The 15514-nt window shown below is 32.6% G+C and overlaps 2 protein-coding genes across 16 annotated transcripts in view; one reads left to right on the top strand and one right to left on the bottom strand.

Annotated features, from left to right (window-relative positions):
* IKZF2 (IKAROS family zinc finger 2) overlaps positions 1 to 15514 on the top strand; it is a 170655-nt gene that overhangs the window by 100532 nt on the left and 54609 nt on the right. For 8 of the 15 annotated variants that reach the window (XM_008999422.4, XM_008999420.5, XM_035305604.3 and 5 more), the window contains 2 exons: positions 4201 to 4467; positions 11355 to 11522. In XM_008999422.4, the coding sequence (XP_008997670.1) occupies positions 4201 to 4467; positions 11355 to 11522 (435 nt within the window). The remainder of the gene's footprint in view (positions 1 to 4200; positions 4468 to 11354; positions 11523 to 15514) is intronic. The other 7 variants (XM_078328434.1, XM_078328433.1, XM_054257911.2 and 4 more) reach the window with 1 other exon arrangement.
* The window catches only part of SPAG16 (sperm associated antigen 16), a 1454415-nt gene that overhangs the window by 1407438 nt on the left and 31463 nt on the right, over positions 1 to 15514 (bottom strand). The window lies entirely within an intron of this gene.

The raw sequence follows: 15514 nt of genomic DNA, 5'->3' as shown, positions 1-15514 counted from the left end.
CTATTATGTATCTGCAAACAATGACTATTATGAAGCCTTTGACTCTAGAGAGCCTAGAATGATTACTGAAGAAACTTTTACAATTGAAAATTGTTTGGCCTGAAAGTCACTTTAGAGGATCTGTACAAGTCTCTTTACTTCTTGTCATTTGTAAATGGAATCGATGAAACTAGTTGTTTTTATGGCATCAAGATTACATTCAGTTGTTTATAAGTAGTATTTTGAAAGCGTAAAGAAGAGGGGAAAAGCTTGATTTCATAAGAATGTTTATATTATGAAGCATTTTGTTTGGAAAATATGTGACACTTTTTATCCTAAATTATTTTCAAAGTTTATTCTACATCAACTTGATCATAACAGTTTTTTCTATTAACTTAATCTTTTTGTATGTTCACAAACCTGAGTCTACCAAAATATGGATATAACAATTAGTTATAAATGCTAAGAAATTTCCTGTAATGAAGATGAAAAATCTAATTTCAAAGATTTGAAAACTAAAGGAGCTGAATATTATTGTTCAGTGATTAATAGTTGTAATTCAATAGTTGTAGCATCATATAATATAGCTACAAATATTATAATAAAAGTCTTATTAATATATAAATTATAACATGGTACATTTAAGTTTACCACTTACATGTATTCATTAATCATTTAAAATACTAGGTGCTCTACATTAATTAAAAACATCTTAACTAGTGAAAGTAAATCATGGGAGAGTTTCTATGAGTGGAGAAAACTTTTCTATTTAATAGTTAATATTCAAAGAATAATTTCTTTTTATTCTAGAATTTCAACCTAATTTTAGTAAGATGGGTTAAAATTAGATATGCTGGGATTTTGTTTGTAGATAGGCACCATGTATATGCAAAATGTAATCTATGATGTGTATATTAAAATGTGTTGCATTTTATTGATTTACTGTCTGTACAACAAAAATGTATACATTCATATATTATAAACATATAATTTTTTATAGTATTGTTAGAGAACGGATTACTACGGCTTAACTATTTCTTGTCTATTTCTTTTTTAGCAAAGTATACATTTTTTTGTTTATTTGAAATATATTCTTCTATAGATAGAAAGTTCTAACTATCTTTGTAGTATCTCATCCTTTTAAAAAAATAACAGTTTTATCTGATGTTATGTTTTAATTTCCCAATTATAATATTCTCAGTAGGTAATAAAGATCATTTAATAGTGTAATATCAGTCATATTCTTCATAACTCTGAGCTATTTTGAAATTTAAGAGACATAGTTTCAGGTTCTAAAACTACACTTTCAGTTATGTATTTCTTCATTTCTGAAATGGAATTCTGATAAACTTTATGCACGCTAAGTGAAATAATGTCATGCTATGAAATGTTACACCTTTCAATGATTTTCTTTTTTAATTTTAAATGACAATTATGAATGAAGTATAAGACTATATGGGATAAGTAATCGCATTTTGCATTGATTTTAAAAGTTTTCCTTACCAGAAAAAATAACATGGAAAAATTACTTAGATTATTAAAAAATATTAAAAATTTATTTATTTAAAAATTATTATTAAAAATTATTAAAAAACTATTCATGCAAGGTATATAACCCAGGAGCCATAACTGAAGACTTTAAAAATTCAACATGTAAAATTAGCATATATGCCAAAAAATGCCCTTGAGCAAAAAAATAAACCAACATTTTGCAAAACACATCATAAACACAGGGCTAAGTTCCTTAGTATATAAAGAGCATTTAAATTCAGTGAGAAAAGACTGATAACCTAATAGAAAAATGGGCAGGCAACTTTGATAAACAATTCTGGGAAAAAATAAAGAACATTTCAACATAGAAAAAGATGTCCAACTTCACTTCACTCATAATTTAAAATGCTTTTTAAAAACCATAGTAAAGTGCTGGTTTTAATCTGTCAGGTTGATAGAACTATGTGGTATTTTAAAATAATGTCTGTAATTGCAAGAAACAAGAAATAATTTTGAATTTCCAATGATGAACTGAATGAACAAATTACACTACCTTTATAAAAGGGATTCAGACTCTTTAGAATTTGAAAATTTTGATACTGGTTGCCTTTGAGATAGGGCCTGAAAGATTGTGAACCTGGTTACAAAAGAACTTAATTTTTTTATGTTTTTTTTTTTGCCAGGTTTATGGGTTCTTTAAACACATAAAGCAAGTGTAAAGCAATAAAAAATTTTAATTAAGTTAATAAAACATCTCAGTGAATATTCCTTGAACATCTCATATATACCACAACATTCTTGAGCATGCTGGCAATATAGATATGGATTAAATGTTGTCCCAAATTGGCCGGTCATGGTGGTTCACACCTGTAATCCCAGTACTTTGGGAGGCCGAGGTGGGCGGATCACAAGGTCAAGAAATCAAGACCATCCTGACCAACATTAAACCTTTACTCCACCAACAATAGAAAAATTAGCTGGGCTTGGTGGCACTTACCTGTAGTCCCAGTTACTCGGTAGACTGAGGCAGGAGAATCACTTGAACCCAGGAGGCAGAGGTTGCACTGAGCTGAGATTGTGCCACTGCACTCTAGCCTGGCAACAGAGCGAGATTCCATCTCAAAAGAAAAATAAAATAATAAAATAATTGTCCCAGCTCTTTTTAAAAACCATAAGGTAGTACAAATTTGTAAATAGGGTAAAACTTAGTGTAATCAGTACTCTATTAGTGATGGGTCCAGGAAGGATGTATATCACCTTATAGATCTCAGAGTAGTTTATATACCATAAGTTGATTGATCTTCACAAAAACCTTATGAAATAGAACACTATATGTCCAGAAAAAAATAGAAGATAAGCACATGTCATATATTTACTCATTTAATGCTCATAGCAACCATAGGAAGTCAGTACCATTATCTCCATTTTATAAAGGACATGGTGAAATTAAACCTAAGTTTCTCACTGTCCTCATTCTTAATACCTAAACTGTTCAGCTCAAACTTCATTCAGTAATTGAATTCATCTCTGTTTTGCAAATGTGAGACTTGGTTAAATAATTAGTTCAAGATTATAATGGTAGTACTCTTCTACCATTCTGCCTCTAGTTAATAGAGGCACACCAAGGAGAGAGAGCCATTTTGATAGTGCACCCTCTTGTAATAAGTACTAACAAAAAAATCACAGACTGTGTGGTTTCTCTAAGATAACAACGGCAGTGAAAAGAACTTACTTCCTTTTTATGATAATATTTTCTCTAATCAAGTAGTACTAAATAAGTTGTTTTGCTTAGTAACTTTGATATGACTTCTTAAGAAATTTTCAATATTACTGGATAAAAAAACAGATACTCACTTAAAACTTGTTTCTGCTTTATGAAAAGACTCTGTCAGCAATCCAGAATGAGGGCTGTGCTAACAAAATTCCAACTTTTCTGTGGGATGATCCAAAAACAGCAAACAGAAGGCATTAAATTTCTTAACAGTAGCAAGTGTATACATGCATGCTATGCCATTCCTGTGATTAGCTGTTTTTTGGTGTGCATAGATTAGAGTTAGAATACTTTTATTTTCAAACAACATGCTCCATAGGTAATTTTTTTAGATAGAAAAAATTAACAGAGTAATTTAAGAGCATATGAGGTCTGTGCTACATTTATATAGCTCTAAACTGAATATATGTGTTTAGTCTGATTTTAGAACATTTGCCTTGACAGTGTATCTTCATATGCCAAAGACATTTGCTGGATTAAGATCCTGAATTGTTTCTCTTGCTCTGTTCAGAAGCAGGTTTATACAAGTACTCTGGTGTGAAACAGAGAATATGAAGTATATATAATGATCATTAAATTAAAAGGAAGCATAGTTTAGTGTGTTAAGCAATATTTTATCTCAGTCCTAGTAACCTTAGTGACAGACTCAAAAGCCAATACCGGGATTATTAAAACAACTTATTTAAAAAGCAAATCTCTAAGCTAAAGAAACGGATGTGTGTAGAAATAAAGACTCATTCTGTTTACCTAGAGTTTTCCTGAGCTATCTTCACTTTCATGACATTTCACTAAAATATCACAGAACACAGTATGTATTAATGTGGCATTTGATGATGAACCCTATTCTACTTTATGTATCATTTTCATCCATTTGGTAGAATGGCAATGAGTGGAAAAGAGATGTAGGTGAGAATATATAACATGTATTTAAAATTTATTTTCTTCTTTTCAAATTACAGCAAACTCAGTAAAGCTAGAAATGCAGAGTGATGAAGAGTGTGACAGAAAACCCCTGAGTCGTGAAGATGAGATCAGGGGCCATGATGAGGGTAGCAGCCTAGAAGAACCCCTAATTGAGAGCAGCGAGGTGGCTGACAACAGGAAAGTCCAGGAGCTTCAAGGCGAGGGAGGAATCCGGCTTCCGAATGGTAAACTGAAATGTGACGTCTGTGGCATGGTTTGCATTGGGCCCAATGTGCTTATGGTACATAAAAGGAGTCACACTGGTAAGCAGCTGAAAGAATAACCTGATGACTGCCTGTGACATCTGATGTTGATATTACCTGACATCTATTCTCTTTCCTTTTTATTCAGGGGTGGCAGTGGTGAAAACTACCTTTTCAGAATTCTGCTAGTATTGGATTGCAGAAAAACAGAGAGTAGCCTGGGTCTTGACTTCCAGCCTTCAAATCTGAATAGCATATCAGAAAAGAAGTTTGGGATTCAGTTTCCACAGTTCTTAATATAGTAATAATATGATAAGGGTTCAAAAGGTATAGGAGAATTTCATTGTGTAACTTAATCTTTTTGTATTTCTATACATATTTTTACCATACCCATGGGCAGGTAATATAGTTTGGTAGATAAGAGTTTATACTACAAAATGGCACTCATGCATTTATATAAGAGTGAATAATTTTCACTTTATCCAGTTAACTCCTTAGAATACAATTTCTAATCAGTCTCTGCCTACCACAAATCTCAGTAGCAGGCAGGTGCTTTTGTAGTTCAGGGATGCTAACATCTTTGTATAATTGTTGGTTATAACTCCTTCAAGGATATATGTAGGGTTGAATATGACAAATAGTGGCTGGTATGCAGATTGGAATATGTAAATTTGGGATAGAGTGAGGAAAAAGCCCTCAGGTTAATTCAGACTATATTTTTAGACATTTGAGAGGTGAAAAGTTTTTTGTGAAAACTAACCAAATGAGAAGGCCTTATTTAAATCTTTTTAAACTCTTTGCCAATTTTTTTTAAAAGCAGCAGAAATGAGATAGTAAATGGTAAGCTAGGAGCATCATTGACTCTTAACAAAAAAAGTTCAAATTCATATGAAAATTGGTTTAATGATAATGATGGCTTTCACTATAATGCAAAGTAGTAGTATACAGTGAAATATTAATAACATCTCAGAGTTTTAAAGTATATACTCTTTTGGAAGAAATATAAATCACAATAAATAAATTTATTTAAAAGTTTTATTTCTAAATAGTTTAATAATTACATGCTTAAAACATTAACAATATAAGGTAGGTCAAAGTCTTTTGTAATCCAAATCTTTCATATTAACATGAAGAAACAGTCAAGTGATTATTCGTTATCCCTTATTTAGGTAAAGGCATTGCTGAAGCTAGAACCAGGGTTTTCTGATGCCCATACTGGTTTTGTTCAAACACAGTATTGCTTGGTATGTCAGTATAACAAGAATTTAATATGAGGTATGACCAATTACAGTGAGAAGTTATACACTAAAATCAGTGTTATCATAATCAAAATCTTCAGCTTTAGAACATACACACTTTTTCCTGTCATACAGTGGTTACATTTTGCATTTTGGTTTTTTATCTCATTTTTAAACAGCACCATATTTTAAAAATATTTATATTACTAGTGCAGTTTTTTCTTTAATTTTTAAAAGTGTCTCAGCTATGCTCATGAAGTAATTCTAACTACAGTTCTAAAAGCAAGTTCCACAAAGTTGTAATATTCACTATGTAAGAGTGATTATATTAAGGAAGGTAACACTCATTCAAATGTGTAACTTCTGTCTAGTAAAATATGAACAAAACAAAATCTGTCTAATGGTTTTTTTCAGTTTAATTGAATGGAATGTTAAATTTTAAGCCGAAAAACTGAACTAAAAACAGTGTTTAGATTTTTAATTAATCTCTTATGTTCTGAATTTAAAAAATTCAAAGGACCAGAGTATAGTTTTTAGAAAATTTTGGTTAATCGATGATTCACTGTAGATACAATAATATTCATGAAGATTGTTAGTTTGTAATTACAATAATGATTACACACCTACTCTACTGTCCTTTTGATATTTTACTAATGTGGTAGAGTTGAATTATTTTATTTTTGAAAATAATCTAATTGGCATGAAAAAGTTAATAAACAGTTGTACAGATTTCCACAAATCCTAGGAATATGAAACTCACTCAACTAATAACAGCAAGGAGTATGTTAACGTACACTTGGCAACACTATCTTTTTTGTTAATCAGTGTTTATTGGAGTATTATGCAAATTTTTACCCTTTCTTCAGATCTAGATTTTTCTTAAAATTAATAGCCATTTACGGAGGAGCTGTGATACCTGCCTTGCTTTGTCAACTTTGAAATTGTGGATATGATATCTTTACACTAGACACTTAAATGTATTTCTGATGATCCAGTTTATATATCTGAGTGTGTCCTGACATTTTCAACTCCACTTTAGTACTATTTTGAAAATAGAAAGTCTATTTGCATTTATTTAACTTAAACTCAACTGAGAAAAATATAGTCAGAATCTAGTCATTAGCCAAATATTTTCTCCTTGAAACAATGAACTAGTCTGCATTTTAGAACTTTCCACTCTTACCAATTATTTATATCTGTCTTAAAAACCTTATAATGCCTTTCAAAAACATATTTTTTAGTCCTTTTAGTTCATAGATTATCTAATACACACACACACACACACACACACACACACACACACACACACACACACACATTTTTGAGATGAAGTCTTGCTCTGTTGCCCAGGCTGGATTGCAGAGGTTCCATCTTGGCTTACTGCAACCTCTGCCTCCCAGATTCAAGCAATTCTCCTGCCTCAGCCTCCCAGGTAGCTGGGATTACTGGTGCCCACCACTGCACCCGGCTAATTTTTGTATTTTTAGTAGAGACAGGGTTTCATCATGTTGGTCAGACTGGTCTCAAACTCCTGACCTCAGGTAATCCCCCTGCCTCAGACTCTCAAAGTGCTGGGATTACAGGCATGAGCCACCATGCCTAGCCTCTAATACTGATAGTGAAAAATGATGCACAACCACTCAATTCATTACAACATCATGGAGTATCAAACTGAATCCACTTCTTCTTTCTCTGTCATACTCTACTAAAGTACCAATTCCGTTGTCTTCTTAAATAACATATATATTTCATGTTACTTCTTTGATATGGCTACTTTAGTAAGTAATCAGGTAATATTGTCATCGGATACTCCAGGCACTCTTCATTGGGAATATAGAGAGAAGAGTAAACTAATAGAAATAGTGAATCAATTCATGCATGAATACAAATCAATTGGAACATTATAAATACAGAATTTCCTTAATTTTATCTCTCTTTAGTCTACTCCCATCTTTGTAACTCAATTTTCTGCACCATATTTTATACTTTGCAGTTTTGTGCAGCCTTCCTCTTGCTCAAAGGCACTCAGCAGATGCTTGAGATTCTGCATATTTGTAGGTCGTTGTTCCACCCAACATAGGAGCACCCTCTGTCTTTGATGCACCAAAAGCAAATTGATGCATATATATTTGCATTTCAATTGAATATTTAAATGTAAATCTAGAAATAGCTGTTTATGAAGGTATATAAAATATTGAAATATATTTCATAATAAAAATAATATATAATCTCACCCAGTCAATAAATAAAAATGGACCAGTAGATTGGTATATTGGATTTAAAAGAAAAAACAAAACAACAGATTGAAATATGGACATGAAAGATACATGACTATGTCTTAACTGTTTTCCTAGATCTAGTTTTATTAGTCTAGACATTTGTTCCTACCAGGGGGAAGATTAGCCATTATGGATATAACAAACTACTTAATGTTTTCCGCTTGGATTATGCCATTAATGTAGTTAGCAAATTTGTAAGGTTTTTTTAAAAATTTGCTTTGATTAACAGATGAAGAACATGATTAATATTTTTTCAAAGTCTAAACTGACTCAAAAAGGGCCAATTGCGGACCATTTAAAGAAGAAATGATTTAAAAGAAATAATTGAGATATGTTGTTTTAAAGTTGCATAGACGGTATGGAATTATTTGCATATGTACTGTTTGCATAGAGAAAAGATAGTTAACTGAACCTTTTACTTAATTATCAGATAATTTTACACTTATCTCTGCAATGCCTAAGCCAGAAAATACCCCATGACATGAATAAAAGGGTTGCTAATGTTTTACAGAAATAACTTTTTCAAAAATTGAGTCAATTCACTTTTTGTTATTAGATATGGATATTACTCCTATATTTGGATTATTCCTGGAATTTAACTATGTATACTTTTAAAAATCTCCTAAATTACCCTCTGTTTTAATCCTTGTTTCTAACATTGTCATTGAGCGTTTCATTATGATTATGACTAATTTTAGTTTGGAACACAGTAAAACAGCTGGACTCTTGAAATGATAATTATCTTTTCATATAATCAAGAGATTAATAGGAATTAGGCAAATAAAATGAGGAAACCCATAAAATTAGTATCCAAATGTGAAAAGCATCTACCAAGACTTACTCATAATTCAAATCAATATTTCCCAAAGCCTTACCTGGTTGAAATTAAAGTGTATTATTTTCCATGCCCCCTTTTTCTTACCAAAAAATGAACAAAACTAGTTACTTTCATCATGCCTCATTCTTCTTTACTTCCCATGTCCATGGGAACTTATCGAAGGCTTCCACACAGTATGACTTCCACACTGAGCAACAGAACAGTATTTTCAGATATACCTAGGTCACCTTTTGTTTCTTCTGCCCCATTTGAGGATGATCATATAAATTCAGAAGTATTTCTTATTAAAAAGATTTGAAGATACCTGGAGTATTATGTAAATATAAAAACTAAACTACCTTGTCAGTAATCTCATAAAACTCAATTAGGTGAATTTTAAAATTCTTTTTTAAAAAGGTTTATCATTATTGTTTCATTTTTAGACTAGCTGTATTTTTGAATAATAATGAACTACTCTAAATTAGGGATTTTGAAATATTTCAACTCAAACATTGCAGGAGGTTTAAAGAAAATCTGAGTCAGCATACTATAGCAGTATTATCTAAAGGCAAACATGATTTCAAATTGTTCACCACACTTAGTGATTTAACTCTTTTGCAAAGTTATTGTGAACTAATTTGTTATTTGCTTGGGAAATATTAAAAGGACAGATTTTAAAAGTAAAATTAAATATTTGGAGTGAAAAGTATAATATATATTTGCTATTTTCCTTTTTTTTTCAAAAAAATTAATTTATGAAGGAAGTGCCTTCATCTTCCCTTTTATTATGATGTAATTTCATGGCAGGGGTAGGGAGTGGAAAACTCTTAATTTTAAAAGTTGCAGCCTGTGGTTCTATTAGGAAAGAGAATCAAAGAATCAAATTGTATATTATGTGTAAAATAAAAAAGATCTGCCAAAATTCAATTTATTGTAAAACCTTATGTTAGAAGACTTAATGTAAGGAGATATAGAGCTTACCAAATTATCCAAACTAAAGAAGATATCACTTAAGGGAATTTTAACATTATAGATAATTTTTTCAACCCAACATTAGCAAAATAGGTCCTCTTGTACATGCAGTTCATAAAAGCTACAGATTTTTTAAGAAAAATCCTTAACCTCGACCATACACACAGATTACACTTTTTTGATATGTACCTCATTAAGCTCCTGAAACACTAAGTACTACAGAATTTGAGATATACCTGATCTATCAATTTTTAAATTCATCTATGTTTTATAACAAATCTGTATGGTAGAATTTGCAGTAGCTGCTGCCAGAAAGTGACCACAGTTTATCTTCTTTATACCTCTTAGCTTTTTTTAATGAGAAAGCATCATTGAGTTTACATTATGTCAAAGGGCCAAAAAAACTTGAGGTTTTTTTATTCACTATTATTATGTGTGTTTCAGTTAAAGATATATGAAACATGACATTTCAGTGTAAGCTTTTTGAAAAACTATTAAAATTACAATCATCATCTAAACTCAGGTACAGAAATGGTCCAGTTCAACCAAAAGAGAATTGTTTTTTAATGTTCTTTTTATTCTAAACTTTGAGCTTTCATATTATACATTTTTTCTATTTACTTTTATATGAATTTATATTTTATTTCATGTATATCTTTAGAGATAGGTGAATTTAAAATAATAGTATTCTATTTATGGTTTGAAAATGTTATCAATTTGGTCCTATTTGCCAATTTTACTGCTCATTGCCTACATGTTTTTATGTTTGATGACATTGGTGAATCAGTTGATGGCAACAGACCAAACTTATAAGTGAGACTTAAAAACCTTTATAGCAGTATTAGTAATAGAAAAACAAGGAGAAAGGATTCCTTTCGAACAATGATTTTAACAAAACCATACAGAAAATGTCAGGATGAATGATGTTATTTGGAAGTTTTGCCAAAGGTTTTACTACTAGTGACCAGGAGAATCAAGAAACCTGGCCTGTATTTGAAGATCTTGTATTAATGAACTTTATAAGCTGGTTCATTTGCTGTACCTTTTAGTTCCCCCTTTCCTTATCAGTTAAATGAGGGAGTTAGACCAAAAGTCTCTTTCCACTAAAATTTTCTGCCAAGTTTAAAGAGATAGCATGGTAAAATAAAGAGAACAAGATTTTGTAGTCAAACCGACCAGATTCATTTCTCACCTTGGCTACTTTCTATTTCTTTGTAATAAAATACTTTGATCTATGAGCTTTAATTTCTTCATTTTTTCATTAAAATTAATACTACCTAATTATTGTCACTGTAAGAAAGGATTGAAATATTCTATGGAAAGCATACAATTTGAGTAGGGCAGTAAAGTGACAGCACCTCGTTCAACCAATGGTAAATGCTATTACTGTTATTCTTTTGAGTTAATGATAGGACTTTTGTCACATTTCTACATACAGGGGAAAAGGTCACTTGATATAAAGCTTGAGACTTTGGTAACTGTATTAGCAAAGCAAATTCTAGGAAGATAAATATTTAAAAGACTTATGAGGGAGATGAACATTTTTTTAACATAGAGAACTGGCTTTAATTAACAGTGGATGGCAAATTAGCCGCTTGTACATACCCTAGTTGATCCTTCCATTTCTTCTCCTTTCTGCAGGTGAACGCCCCTTCCACTGTAACCAGTGTGGAGCTTCTTTTACTCAGAAGGGCAACCTTCTGAGACACATAAAGTTACACTCTGGAGAGAAGCCGTTCAAATGTCCTTTCTGTAGCTACGCCTGTAGAAGAAGGGACGCCCTCACAGGACACCTCAGGACCCATTCAGGTAAGTGTCACAAACTCCTTGAGAAGAAAAGTAAAATAGGAAAATTTAGAAGAGTGCTATTAAATGATAGTAACATAGCTTTGGTATGTAGTGACCAAGACAGTAATGACCAAGACAATATTGTTATTGGTGTACATTAAATAATGGATAAATCTTGCAGGATGCATGTATCTTTCATTTTTAGACTTACAGCTTTGGCAAAAAGGAGCATTGTCAACTGAAGAGTATCTTACTTTAATATATTAGAATAAGATGGCAGCTGTTGTATATTTTCTATTATTTTAAAATTTTATGATTAAGAATGCAATAAATATGGTTAATCCAGGATAAGTGAAGATCCAGTATAATTCACAGTTATGTTTCAAGTTACTATAGAGGAAATGAAAACTGATTTTTTTTTTTAACTGATGTAGTGCTCAGGCTGGGAATTCTGTGGAAAATAAAATTGTTTCTTTTAAACTTGAAAATATACTCAGAAAATTGGCTGTTGGAGTATTTTATATTCCAATTTTAACTCTTCTTGTGTCTTTAGCTCTCAAACTATAGTCATTGTGTACTCTGAAACTTTCCTGTGTTTCATAAATAACCAAAAATCTAGAATATCACAGGTTCTCAGGAATAAAAGAAATAAATCTTTAAAAAATTTGATGTTTTTAAGGAATGCCAGAATATAACACATAGAAGAGAAAGAATGGTCAGAAATCTGAATGAATCTCATTGACTTTTAGCATAAATTTTCCTAACCAAGAAGTTAATGATAGAAAATTAATAATAGAATACTCTCAAACCAGTTTTATTTGTTCCTTCTGTTCGTAATGACATACTAAATTTTAATTGTAATATGAAGATATGATGGAAGTGATATTTTAATCTACATTGACAAATTGTATTGGAGAGTACTGAGGTGGTGAGATAATGCTTATTGTATTATCTCTCTTTACATTTATCCTTTTTATCCTAAAGCTGTACTGAGTTTTTAAATGTGAATGTGAATTGTGTAAAACTACTTTAAATATTCTTAAATTGGGGGCAGTTACAAAAATTAAATAATTGCAAACACAAAACCAAAATATTTTAAGCATATAATTTTCTTTCCTCCCTGAGTTAAAGGAATTTACTTTTTCCTAATTATAACATTTTATGTTTCATGTTTAAATTATGCTATCAAAATTATATCTTAAAGCAGTAATTTATTATGAAAAGTATTTTTTTTTTAATTTTTTATTGCATTTTAGGTTTTGGGGTACATGAGCAGAACATGCAAGACAGTTGCATAGGTACACACATGGCAGTGTGTTTTGCTTCCTTTCTCCCCTTCACCCACATTTGGCATTTCTCCCCAGGCTATCCCTCCCCACCTACCCCTCCCAATGGCCCTCCCCTTTTCCCCCAAATAGACCCCAGTGTTTAGTACTCCCCTCCCTGTGTCCATGTGTTCTCATTTTTCATCACCTGCCTATGAGTGAGAATATGCGGTGTTTCATTTTCTGTTCTTGTGTCAGTTTGCTGAGGATGATGTTCTCCAGATTCATCCATGTCCCTACAAACGACACAAACTCATCATTTCTGATTTCTGCATAATATTCCATGGTGTATATGTGCCACATTTTTCCAATCCAGTCTATTATCAATGGGCATTTGGGTTGATTCCAGGTCTTTGCTATTGTAAACAGTGCTGCAATAAACATTCGTGTGCATGTGTCCTTATAGTAGAACGATTTATAGTCCTTTGGATATATACCCAGTAACGGGATTGCTGGGTCAAATGGAATTTCTATTTCTAAGGCCTTGAGGAATCGCCACACTGTCTTCCACAATGGTTGAACTAATTTACACTCCGACCAACAGTGTAAAAGTGTTCCTTTTTCTCCACATCCTCTCCAGCATCTGTTGTCTCCAGATTTTTTAATGATCGCCATTCTAACTGGCGTGAGATGGTATCTCAATGTGGTTTTGATTTGCATCTCTCTGATGACCAGTGACGATGAGCATTTTTTCATATGACTGTTGGCCTCATGTATGTCTTCTTTCGTAAAGTGTCGGTTCATATCCTTTGCCCACTTTTGAATGGGCTTGTTTGTTTTTTTCCTGTAAATCTGTTTGAGTTCTTTGTAAATTCTGGATATCAGCCCTTTGTCAGATGGGTAAACTGCAAAAATTTTTTCCCATTCTGTTGGTTGCCGATTCACTCTAGTGACTGTTTCTTTTGCCGTGCAGAAGCTGTGGAGTTTCATTAGGTCCCATTTGTCTATTTTGGCTTTTGCTGCCAAGGCTTTTGGTGTTTTGTTCATGAAGTCCTTGCCTACTCCTATGTCCTGGATAGTTTTACCATGCCAGGTCTTATGTTTAAGTCTTTAATCCATCTGGAGTTAATTTTAGTGTAAGGTGTCAGGAAGGGGTCCAGTTTCTGCTTTCTGCACATGGCTAGCCAGTTTTCCCAACACCATTTGTTAAACAGGGAATCCTTTCCCTATTGCTTATTTTTGTCAGGTTTATCAAAGATTGTATAGTTGTAGATATGTTGTGTTGCCTCCGGTGCCTCTGTTTTGTTCCATTGGTCTATATCTCTGTTTTGGTACCAGTACCATGCTGTTTTGATTACTGTAGCCTTGTAGTATAGTTTGAAATCCGGTAGTGTGATGCCCCCCGCTGTGTTCTTTTTGCTTAGAATTGACTTGGCTATGCGGGCTCTCTTTTGGTTCCATATGAAGTTCATGGTGGTTTTTTCCAGTTCTGTGAAGAAAGTCAATGGTAGCTGATCGGGATAGCGTTGATTCTGTAAATTACTTTGGGCAGTATAGCCATTTTCACAATATTAATTCTTCCTAATCATGAACCTGGAATGTTTCTCCATCTGTTTGTGTCCTCTCTGATTTTGTTGAGCAGTGGTTTGTAGTTTTCCTTGAAGAGGTCCCTTACGTTCCTTGTGAGTTGTAATCCAAGGTATTTTATTCTTTTTGTAGCAATTGTGAATGGCAGTTCGTTCTTGATTTGGCTTTCTTTAAGTCTGTTATTGGTGTAGATGAATGCTTGTGATGTTTGCACATTGATTTTATATCCTGAGACTTTGCTGAAGTTGCTTCTCAGTTTCAGGAGTTTTTGGGCTGAGGCGATGGGGTCTTCTAAGTATACTATCATGTCGTCTGCAAATAGAGACAATTTGGCTTCCACCTTTCCTATTTGAATACCCTTTATTTCTTTTTCTTGCCTGATTGCTCTGGCTAGAACTTCCAGTACTATATTGAATAGGAGTGGTGAAAGAGGGCATCCTTGTCTAGTGTTGGATTTCAAAGGGAATGCTTCCAGTTTTTGCCCATTCAGTATGATATTGGCTGTTGGTTTGTCACAAATAGCTTCTATTACTTTGAGACACGTTCCATCAATACAGAGTTTATTGAGGGATTTTAGCATAAAGAGCTGTTGAATTTTGTCAAATGCCTTCTCTGCGTCAATTAAGATAATCATGTGGTTTTGTTTTTGGTTCTGTTTATTTGGTGAATTACGTTTATAGACTTGCGTATGTTGAAACAGCCTTGCATGCTCGGGATGAATCCTACTTGATCATGATGAATAAGTTTTTTGATTTGCTGTTGCAATCGGCTTGCCAATATTTTATTGAAGATTTTTGCATCTATGTTCATCATGGATATTGGCCTGAAGTTTTCTTTTCTTGTTAGGTCTCTGCCGGGTTTTGGTATCAGGATGATGTTGGTCTCATAAAATGATTTGGGAAGGATTCCCTCTTTTTGGATTATTTGGAATAGTTTTAGAAGGAATGGTACCAGCTCCTCTTTGCGTGTCTGGTAGAATTCGGCTGTGAACCCATCTGGACCTGGACTTTTTTTGTGTGGAAGGCTCTTAATTGCTGCCTCGACTTCTGACCTTGTTATTGGTCTATTCATAGTTTCAGCTTCCTCCTGGTTTAGGCTTGGGAGGACACAGGAGTCCAGGAATTTATCCATTTCTTCCAGGTTTACTAGTTTATGTGCATA

The sequence above is a fragment of the Callithrix jacchus genome, chromosome 6 (genome assembly GCF_049354715.1).
Source record: "Callithrix jacchus isolate 240 chromosome 6, calJac240_pri, whole genome shotgun sequence".
In the NCBI taxonomy this organism is placed as follows: Eukaryota; Metazoa; Chordata; class Mammalia; order Primates; family Cebidae; genus Callithrix; species Callithrix jacchus.
Note: the sequence above shows the minus strand (reverse complement) of the source record. Positions and strands in the feature narration are given on the sequence as shown.